Source organism: Micropterus dolomieu, linkage group LG03, assembly GCF_021292245.1.
Source record: "Micropterus dolomieu isolate WLL.071019.BEF.003 ecotype Adirondacks linkage group LG03, ASM2129224v1, whole genome shotgun sequence".
Taxonomy (NCBI): domain Eukaryota; kingdom Metazoa; phylum Chordata; class Actinopteri; order Centrarchiformes; family Centrarchidae; genus Micropterus; species Micropterus dolomieu.
The window spans coordinates 12,031,918-12,043,456 of record NC_060152.1 but is presented as its reverse complement, the minus strand read 5'-3'; the positions used below and the strand labels follow the sequence as shown (position 1 = coordinate 12,043,456).

The 11,539-nt window shown below is 39.6% G+C and overlaps 1 protein-coding gene across 4 annotated transcripts in view; it reads right to left on the bottom strand.

Moving 5' to 3' along the window:
* Positions 1–9,036: 9,036 nt before the first annotated feature.
* Positions 9,037–11,539, bottom strand: part of pafah1b3 — a 3,973-nt gene continuing 1,470 nt past the window's right edge. For all 4 annotated transcript variants that reach the window (XM_046044650.1, XM_046044652.1, XM_046044651.1 and 1 more), the window contains exons 3-6: positions 11,505–11,539; positions 11,253–11,369; positions 10,966–11,088; positions 9,037–10,539 (exon numbers count right to left, since the gene is read on the bottom strand). The exon at positions 11,505–11,539 is cut by the window's right edge and continues 55 nt beyond it. In XM_046044650.1, coding sequence (XP_045900606.1) covers positions 10,279–10,539; positions 10,966–11,088; positions 11,253–11,369; positions 11,505–11,539 — 536 coding nt within the window. In that variant the 3' untranslated portion in view covers positions 9,037–10,278. The remainder of the gene's footprint in view (positions 10,540–10,965; positions 11,089–11,252; positions 11,370–11,504) is intronic.

Here is an 11,539-nt window from a genome sequence, read left to right as displayed (position 1 = left end):
TGCTCGGGCCCTAAATATATATATATATATATATAAGCCGAGCAAATTCAATAGGGACCTCGCACGGTCGTGCTCGGGCCCTAATTACAAGCTCTGCAGTAGCTTGGAGAGTGACCCAGCCCCATAACCACTCTGTCTCTCTGTACATCGAACACAGCTTATATAGGACATGTTTAGGTCTCTGCTAAATACCATATAAGGGCACAGTGCTGTAGAATAAGTGTAACCATCTGTTAGACACCACAGAAGGGTACAGTCCCTTCATACACACTAATCTCTTCATACACACTAATCTCTACTCCCCCTAACACTGGGTCAGAGGTCAAATTCCATAGGAGGGTTCACTCTTTGTACACCCATCAATCATTACTTCCCCATAAGGGTTCACTGTCCCTCTCCCCAGCTGCAGAGCATTATGTTAAACTGTAATGGTCAAATGCACATATGTTATACACCACACTACCATATCTTGGTTATGTAACTTAAAAATAGTAACATCAGAGAAGTTTTATGAAGTTGAGTGATCCTCAACGTTGGTTGTGTTTTGGAGTAACTACAGCTGGAGAACAATTAAATAATAGGTTGTAGGCTCTACTGGGTGATTATTTTCCAAAGCAACCGTCTCTTTCCCAGATAGTGTACAGATTTTTAGGCATTCTATCATCTCAAACAGCAGGAAGAATAGTGCATTTAGCCGGCTTGATGGAGTGTGGATCAAAGGATTAGTGCTTATATTATTTATACATAAATACATAATTAAACAAAATAAACTCATTTCCTCTTAATCACATTGTTTAGTCTAAGATACTGAAAAACAATTCATGTTATTAATTAATTGTTATTATATCAAAGTGTACTTTTATCATTTTGAGGTTTAGAACCAGCTGCCTTCTTTCTTCCTCATGCTTCTGACAGTGTAACATAACAGGCTCTACTGTTTCTTCTTGCACGCAGAAGTCACGTTTGCCTATTTTGAATTATGTGCTTTTTAGCCCAGTTATCCAATGAAGTTTGAGGTAAAGGGCAATGGACTTGATTTTTAAAAAAACTAGAAGATGTTTCGACGCTTATCCAAGAGACTTCTTCATTTCTGCCTGACTGGTAGGGAAACTCAGCTATTTAACCTCTGGCATCATCAGCTAGTATTGTCAATACCACCGGTTCGTTAGTGCTCCTGGCTGTGATAACTATGACCTGGATGACCAAGAACCTTCACAGACGTTTTCTAAGCAGGTTTTTCTTCTGGGTTCCAAATCTTCAGAATGAAAGTGTTGAACTTGTTTGTGTGGAGAGCAAAGATTGTGGAGAACCTGAGCAGAAGGAACAGAGCAGAGAAATCTGCAGATGATGATGTTGTGCTGTTGTTTGGAAACATGTTGAAAGTGTTCAGACATGGAGAACAAGTGTGACAGAGTATTAAATGGAAATGTGCTGGTGAACTTGCTGCAGTCTGTGCTGGTAGAAAGATGTGTTCTGTTGTTAATGATGAACTGATGTTGGAGTTGTGCTGAGTCCACCTTGAATCACTGAATTGTTGTTTCATGACATGTTTTTATCTCTATTTCATCTTCTGTTATCTCTCCAGACTCTGTCAGGCTGCTGGACGGGACTAGTCTGTGCTCAGGCAGACTGGAGGTGAAGTCTAACCAGTCTAACCAGAGGTGGTCCTCAGTGTGTGAAGCTGACTTTGACCAGCAGGATGCAGAGGTGGTCTGTAGGGAGCTTGGCTGTGGGGCTCCTTCAGTCCTCCAGGGGGCGCTCTATGGAGAAGTGGAGGCTCCGATGTGGACCAAAGAGTTCCAGTGTGGAGGCCATGAGTCTGCTCTCCTGGACTGTAGAAGCTCAGGCTCAGCTAGAAACACCTGCTCACCTGGAAAAGCTGTTGGACTCACCTGCTCAGGTAGAAGAGGAGCTGCAGCTTTGATTTGGTTCATTTCTGTTCTGATGAAACTCACTTTATTGTTTTACTGACGACTCTCTTATTGATTCTTTTAACCTTACACAGTTTGTTTCTGGTTCGACACAGGTCTATGGTCACACATTAGACCTTGTTTTGTCATGCAATGTATCTATTTGTAATGTAGACGTACACAAAGCTGTATTCTCTGATCACTCGCCTGTTTTATTTGACGTTTCTCTTTCCTATCATACTGTTAAACAATACCCTCTACCTCGCATCTGCAGGGTGATCAAACCCAACACTGCTCCACAATTATCTGGTGCTTTTATTTTTGCCAGGAAAACTATGGGATCCTCTGCTCGTCAAAATACAGCAGCATTAATCTCTTCTTTTTTATCCACTCGTTGCAACATTGTTGACAACACTGCCTCATCTAAATATGTGTTCAAAACCTAAATCTGAACCTTGGATAAATGACTTAACTCGTGCTACTAGACAAGAGTGTAGGAAGGCTGAGTGCAAATGGAAAAAGATCATCTGCAGGTTTCTTATGACATTCTTAGAGAAAGTTTGCATATTTAACAATTGTAAAAAAAATCTGAGAACTGTTAAACTGAGAAAACAAGTATCGCTCAGATTTTATTTCAAATAATTGCCACAAACCTCATGTTCTTTTTAAGACAATAAACTCTCTTCTTAATACTCCTCAATCTGTCTATCATGTAGAATTCTCTGAGGCCTGTGAAAAATTTCTCCACCTTTTTGTGGATAAGATTACCTCAATTTGAGCAAGCATTTCACTTCCTGCTTTTTTCCTGACGTACTGCGGTAAGTGTGTCGACTCATTTCCGTTTCCGGTGCTTGTGTGTTGGTAGCGTGTTGTGCTGCTCTCGCTAAATACCAGTTACATTTGTTAGATTACAGCGGCCAACTGTCTGCTAAACACTTATTCTCACAGTTCTTTCCATCTTTTAGTGACTGCTGTTCAATCTCATAGTTGTTCAAAAGTTTTGGTAGCTGACGCTACAGTACTTTAGCTTAGCCGTTAGCGACTTTAGCTTAGCAGCTAGCGATGGCTTCTCCTTCTCCTTCTCTCTCTCCTACTTTCTCCTGCTCAGTGTTTCAGATATTCAGTTACTCCTCTGCCTCCTTTAGGAGTAATGGTACGTGTACTAAGTGTAGTTTATTTATAGACATGGAGGCGAGGCTCAGTGAATTAGAAGTCCGGCTCCGCACCTTGGTAGATCAGTCTTTAGCTACTATAGCTAGCCAATCCCCGGCTGTCGGTGCGAAACGGCCTGAGTTAGCCTGTGGTAGCCGTCCCCCGGCATCTCCTGTGCAGCCAGGAAGGGGGGGCCGGGTGACTGTCCGAAGGAGGAATAGTCGTAAGCATTCAAACCCCACGGATCACCATCAACCTGTTCACGTTGATTTTGTTTCTAATAGTTAGAATTTTATCATTAAAGAAGCTCATGAAGTCGTAACTACTGAGAACTATGGGAATACTTGGCTCAATAGAGCTGTGACTCTCTGTCAGCCTGGCTACAGTGCTGAAAAGAAACCTGGGGTTGTTCCTATTTTCCTCTATTAATGACGAGTAGTACGCTGTTCTGGCATTACGGAGGGCCTTCCTATAAGTTTTAAGACTATCTTGCCAAATTCAACGAGAATTTTCCAGTTTGGTGGAAAGTGACTTGATAATGAATTTAGAGCTGATGGAATCGCATCTTTAAATTTAGCTAAAGCACTATCAGACAGACATGTTGTATAGAAATTTTTGCCCAATGGCGTGTAGTTCAGCAATACAAACTCAAAAGTTATCAAACAGTGGTCGGACAAAGAGGGATTCTGTGGGAACACTACTAAATGTTCAATTTCAATACCATACACCAAAACAAGGTCGAGGGTGTGGTTAAAACAGTGAGTCGGTTCATGAACACTCTGAGAGAAGCCAATGGAATTTAACAGAGAGATAAACGCAGTACTGAAGCTGTCATTCTCAACATCCACATGAATATTAAAATCCCCTACAATAATAACTTTGTCCGTTTTAAGGACTAAAGTTAAAACTCTGCAAATTCAGATAAGAATTCAGAGTACGGACCAGGTGCTCGGTACACTATAACAAAAAGAATTGGTTGCAGTGATTTCCAACTTGGGTGCAAAAGACTAAGAACAAGACTTTCAAATGAGTTATAGTTTAGTTTAGGTTTAGAGCTGATTAGTAGGCTAGAGTCGAAGATAGCTGCAACTCCACCTCCTCGGCCTGTGCCTCGAGGAATGTGAGTATTAATATGACTGGGAGGGGTGGATTCATTTAGGCTAACATATTCTCCATCACCCAGCCAGGTAAGATCAGTAAGACCAAATAAATCAATATCATAATCCGATATTAGTTCATTTACTAGTACACCTTTAGAAGAGAGAGATCTGATGTTTAAGAGTCCACATTTAACTCTCCTATTCGTTTGCACTATTGCTCTTGTGGTTTTAATTTTTATGAGGTTTTTATGCACAGCTCCTCTTCTGTTTACCTTTTTAAATAATTTCGATGGTCGGGGGGCAGACACCGTCACTATAGGATTTTCACTAAGTAACTCCTGAAATGGAGGTGCAACTCCTGAAATGGAGGAGCAACACAACAATATCACGGTCAATGAATTCATTGTCAAAATCACAACTTGGTATAACAGATACTTTGTTGCAAAACAAAGGATAGCGTTCTTGCCTGTTTAATGCGATTTCTGTTTCTGGACATCACCACAGATCTCCTCGATATCAGAGATGTAAGTTTGAGCTGCACATAAGACTGCAGCTCTTGTCTGTGAGGGGAGCGATATTTGGATTTTATGTAGTTCATACTTGGGAAAATCTGCTTGCACAAACCTGCTCAGGTTCATATAATTGCCGGAAATAGAATTCCATGTTTCAAACACAAGTTTGTTGGGTTTTGGGAGGTTTTTAACATCGCTTCATTTGTGGTTTTGAGCGAGGTGGCTTTCAGATGGGGCAACATCATCAGCTCGGCTTTTGGAGACTCACAAGTCTTTGTCAGCTATGTCGACCAGTTCAATTTCGAGGTCTTGTTGACTTACTCCTGTGAATGCCAAAGTTCAACCGGGATGGGTCAATGTCCAGGGGTGTGACAGGGAAGCATAATGTAGCTTTTTTTCTCTTTCCCTAAATGCAGTTTTCATTCCAATGATCACAAGCTGTAAACAATCATAATTGATGTGATTGTGTCCTTCTTTATACTCTCTCAGGGAGGGGAAGTGAGAGAGTGAGCCTCTCTGTAGGCTACAACTCTATAAACACTATCAACTTGCACTCAAGAACTAAAACAATCTTACAGCATCTGCTGAGCCGTTCTTCCATTTTCCCATTTCCTTGTTCAGTGCGTTCACGGGACTTGTCAAAACCGTTTCAGGACCTCCGCCCTGGAAAGCCACTGGACTTTATTGTGCAGCAGGGAGGGGCGTTGCACAAAAATCTGGGCCCTGTACATAAGTATATTCTATGTGCCCCTCCCCGCATCCACAGCTATTCGTTCTACTCGAAGGATACCAGTCTTCCAGGGGTCTTGTTTATTTGTTTGGCTTTAAACAATTCACAACAGCCTTGCAAATATCCTTTCCCCGTGTTTGGCCTTTCAGCATTTTAAAATCAATGGTTTCTTCCTGCAGCCAATCCGCATAAGAACTGTCTGCATACTGCTCACATGCCTTGACTGATTGCAGGTAACTGACTATGCTGGAGCAGAACTGATCACCAGTCGATTTGTTGCCAGGTGATGTTTGTTGCCATGGCCCTGTCTTTATGAAGAGGAGTACAACTTTAATTTTCTGAACTAGCCCATGTCAGAATATGCTCTGATATTTTAATGAGTGATTCTTCAATGTATTCACCGTTCATGAATGGCTTTGATCCACTTGAAAGTACATTTGCTCTGCTCTGCTTTTCACAGCACTCCCACAATCTCTCTCTTTTTCTCATCCCCAGACGGATATTTTTCAACAAATGCAGTGTGCTTCTTCTGCCTTTCAATAGGCATTACTTTTTTGTTGTTGTTTGCAAATGTCTCTCCATTATACATTTTTACAAATGGAGAATGTAAGAATCACCTAGGCCTACAATAATTCTAAATGAAAACATCCAAAAAAACCCCAAACTTATTCATTTCCATATAATTTTTGTCAAAGCCACAGGGAGCGATGGGAGAGATGATAAAAAGCCGAATAAGGCTCCGGAGTCACATGAATGCTGTTGAAACGCCATCAGAATAGGTGCTATACTATACACTATCTCATGTTATATTATCTCATTGTCTCACTAAATATAACTTTCTTCTCACTTCAGAAGAGATTTTCTTTCTTCATTTGTCATTATTTCTGTCCCTCTCTCCCTCTTAGATCACGCCCCCACCCTCCACATCCCATATCAAGGCAGTCTGATGATGATGGGTCTGTTTGCTTTGTCGGTCACTGTGCTATTAAACTGAGACCTTCACAGTTGCACTCCCTACAGTCAACAATCTCACTGTGAAATGAATGGGAAAACTTTTATCTAAGTTACAGTTTGCTGTTTGATTTCCTTTAATTAGATTTATTTTCACTAATGTACAACAACGAATAATAACATTTACACTGGCAGTGAAATGGGCAGATATTATTATTAGGATATTGTTATTATTATTGCACTCCCTGTTTGGGGATTTTAGGTCAAATGTTATCATTAAGTAGTTTTGTTAGTGTGGTGGCTGTTATTGTTTCTGCCCTAGAGCCAGTTAAATAAAAAATACTTAAGTACATTTGCATAGTAAACAAGGGGAAACACTGCAATGTGTTCCTCTGACTTTTCATACTCTTTTGGTACAAATTTCAGTTCTTCACTGTGAACACTTTTTTTCTGTTATGCATGATAACATAACATAAAATGTAAGTCTAATTATGCTTTGATGAATGTTCTTAATCAATAAAAAAATCAACACAGACAATTTTGTATGGACTTTATTAAAGATGATACAGTGTTTTTGTGCTGATTCAGAAAGTTACAGCCGTGCAAAATTTTGGTAATATCTTTAACACTTAAAAAAAAAAAAAATTACTTGACTCTTTACTCTGTTGTATAGAAAGAAATATAAATGAAAGTGATCATTGCATAAACATCACACCATCATACATAGTATACATGCGTATATATATAGAAAATTTGTGTGTATATATATATATATAAGGAGTGTTTCCTAGTGTTGTTCATATGGGGGTACTGGGACCTAAGTTCCCGATGCACTTCTTCAGATTCCCTTTGTTTTTCTTCTGGCACTTTATCCATTGTTGTTTCACTAAATCCAGACCAATAAAGCAAAAGGGGGGAAACATTATTAAATTTACTATCCAAAATATTTAAAAATCTGTAAATGACACTTTTAATGAGTCCATAAATGTATAATCTTTCAGTTTAATGCAGGGGAATATTCTGAATCCAAGACTATAGGTAACTCACACTTTCCATGCTTGCCAGACCGCTTACAAGAACATGTATTCATCATCTTTCTTCCCTTTCCTGGATGACCCAAATATACAAGTATAAAAGAGTAGAGAGGGTTAGGATAATGCACTCAGCTAATACTCATAAGGTGTGCATTTTGTTTACTGTATACCTTTGTTAGGGCTTCTTTGTCCTTCACATTTACACTTTATGTTGTACTGTCTTGGAGTGTTGATTGGATTTGCAGTTGTCAATGACTGTCCAACAGCAGAGGCTATAGACAAAAAAGAAGATTAATAATTACAATTATTTAATTGGGTAATGCAAATTCAAAATAATCTTGTACAAAATGTGTTTTACATATTAATCTCACATACCATCAGTGAATGTGCTGGTAATTGAGGACTTTTCATGTGTCTCAGGTACACCTTAGACAAATTTTAGAAAAACACACAATAAAATGCACAGGATGTAAACTTTGTAATGAGTTTTAAATGTAACTCATGATATTGTCTAATTCTGATAAAGTATACAATACCTTGGCTGTGATTAGTAAATAGAAGCAGCACAACAACCAACAGCAAAAGCATCCTTGATCCCATGTTGTATAGTAAACCCAAAACAATACAGCTAAGTCGAAAAGAAAAAAATCCAGCGTGTGCACTAACTTCAGTCCCAGTGAGAGAATGAAATGGTTATTTTTGTTGTGGCTCCTTATAAAGGATGGTGTTGATGTCTGAAATTTAAGCCGTGGCACATTCATCAACTGCTAGTTATATGAACCATGTCTTGCCCAACCAGCGCCTTTATAGTGGGTGGCATGAATAAAAGGAAATAAATGCCTTTGCCAAGAAGATAACGAATTGAAGTTTTGAGTAATCGCTCATTCTCGTGAGAAAGTGAAGGACAAACATGAAACTGACCTGCACTCAAAGAGTATTTAAAGGTCAAATGGCCCCAGTCTTGTTATTATGTGAGCAACCTATTATCATATGATCTTACTTTGAATAGTTAACAGTGTAACATACACATTTTTAGTTTTATGCTTTTTCTTACTGATCCAAGTTGAGATGCACTTTTATCTTCACTATGCATCCTACTGCTTGTGCTTGACGTACAACACATTGTGAATTATAAACATTATTTACTGGCTAAAGCATTTCATGCTATATAGATAAGCTTACAATTGAGCACAAGCATGTGAGCTTATTATCAGCCCTATCAACACCACTACGGATACGCCAATAACTATCACATGTAAGATCATGCTTGCTATGATCTGGGCAACAGCCAGAATTGTAAGTATAAGTTATATTATGTTCGACAACTGTTGGAAGAACTGTTGAACTTGGAATGATGATGAGGTTGGATGCAGGTTAAGGGCAAAGCGAGACTTGTTCACCCTCCTCAAATTTCAGAAACACAGCTCTATGCTCACAACCAAGTCTAAGGCCGGAACAAAACCAGTCAACCAAAAGCAATAAATCTTTTGTTGACCTAATCTGTGTATGTGTACTCTAAATGAATGTGTTCATTAGTGATGGGTCTTGAGGCCTAAAAATTGTGCACTGCATCAGTGGTAATCAATGTCTCTTACTCAGTACCAGCACATAGATCACATCAATCAATCAAGGGACAGTGAAACCATCTTGTTCTCATATTTAATGCATTCTTTCATCACTTACACAATCAGGCACCCTGAAGCATAATTCAAGTTCTGCAGCACAATCCTTATCCAAGAGGTTCAGAAGCATTTTAGTGTGAAATAAAGCCTTTTTAGGTGGTCTGATGGGACATTATGTAGCAGATGAGATTAAACTTGAAGCACAAGCAACTTTAGATATATCTATACAACTTCACAACCTACCCAAATACATTTATGATTGCAACAATGCAAAGACTCTTATGTCAAACTCTGATACTGTTACAATAGGTGGAGCAATAAGGTACAATAATGAGACAATATGTGACATGATAAAAAGCAAGTAGACAGTAATGGTCGATCAAAAACATTTGGTCATTCAAATTAACATATACAAAAGACATCAGACGTTACAACACAGAAAATAAAGCTATTGAAAGAATACATTACTCACGGAACTTAGTGAAACTGAGGAACAAAATAACAAATTACAGCAATTCCTGGTAAGGGCGAGTTATTGTAATTCTTATCTTCGTTTTACCAGATATACACTGGCACCTAAAGAGCCAATGTCTCACATCCTTCCCAACAGGTTCCTGTTCCAGGAGCCTAAGGCATGCATCTTCTGAAAAGCAGATATTCTAAGGTAAATTAGGCTGCAATAGTCTCATGAGAGCTGTAGCGGAAGGGATAAGGAGCTACTAAGAAGCTACTAATGTTTTGACCTATACAGCGTATATTTTTAGAGTAAAAAGTTGATGGATCTTTTAAAAGCTTTATTCATAACTACTTGACTTACGTGTTTAACAGTGTCTTCCATTGTCATCCCTTCAGATGTCATTTCATTGTTCTTGTTGAGTCGCTGGCTCTGATCCCGATCGTTGACACACGGGGAGTTCCGCTGATCAGATTTATCATTTGTATCAGGTGGTAAAGAAGTGAAATAATCCTTCTATAGAAAAACACTTTGAGAACCAAAAGCTCGTGGAACATTTGCTTACTGGGAATTGAGGCAGGACTTTGTCTCTCTATAGCACAGCACATTTAATTTCTTACTGTATCATAAACACACAAAACTTTATGTATCTGTAACAGTGGTCACCAACCCTGGCCATGAAGAGGACTTAGAGCTCTTAGCCCCTAATAATTGATTCTAGCCATCATTCAAGGTGTTAATTAGCTGAGTATGATGCTCTCTGGAATCAGGGATAAGGACCACTGTGGTAGTGTTAGTTTGTGCCCTGGTTGCTCAGTTCTCAGCTGGCTTATCTAGCATGGACTTTAGATGGGCATGCAGGGGTTCACACACAGCCTGGTAGCCCTGAGGGGTCAGGTGAAGGTAATCGTACATGTCCTGATGGGAGATGCTACCATTGGAGTGGACGAAGCCTGGGTCCACATTTAAGAAAGAGGCGTGGGGGAGGGACGATACGGCCTCCTGGACCAGCTGGTTCACCTTGGCATTTCGGTCTCGCAGAGGGTTTGGCAATTTACCTCTGGGCAGTACACCCTGGAAAACAGATGTACGGATGTCATTTTTAAAAAGGTCAAACACTCCTTCACATTGTTAATATTCTAGGATGTATAAATGAATCAATGTAAAAACTGTTGATAAAATAAAAATTAAGTTTGTAGTCCAACCAAACAAACTGCAAGTTCACATGTAGTTCCATCTCAGCCTCCTCCTAAACAAGTAAGGGCTTTTAAATACAGCGTGAAAAGAAGCATATCTTGAAACAGTTCACACTCAATCAAACTCCTTTTTCTATTGTCTATTGTTTACCTAACCTTCACACAGCTTAAAAGGAGCTAAAAGGGGTGACTGTGCAGTCACTGTGCAGTTTGATGGTTGTCAGAACTTCATCTGTCATTTTAAACGGACATGAAGGTTAGTATATTAACACTTCCTTTAAGGAATGTATCAGAAATAACCTACAAGTACAAGCGTCCGGGCATGGGGGAGCTTGTTCTTGATGACTTGGATAATAGCCATAATGCCTCCACAGATCTGTTCCGCAGTATGACCATGATTGTTAGTGCCTACCCACAGCACTACAACCTACAACAGTAAAAGAGAAAAGAATCTTGACTGAATGCATGCCATTTATAGATTAGGGTCAATAAAGCTGGAATTCAGATTGTAGCACAAAGATGAGCACAATGAGTCTACTGATGGAATAAACAAGCATTATCATGTTCTCTATTTCTGGCAGAGATTTGGACCTTTGGGCTGATGTTATCCAGTTCGCCGTTGCTCAGTCTCCACAGCACGTGTTGTGTTGCATCACCACCCACCCCAAAATTGAGGGCATGGAGAGGAGAGAACAGCTGCCGCCATATCTGCAGAGGAAACACAAACAACAAAGCATAAACACTCAGTTCACACAATTTGAAAGTGCATATTGGTGTCAGTGAGAAGCTATCAAACACTGTATACAGAACCAGACACAGGGAAGTGTGTGAGCTATGTTTTACCCCAAACTGGTGCATGAGCTGAATAAGAGAGTCTC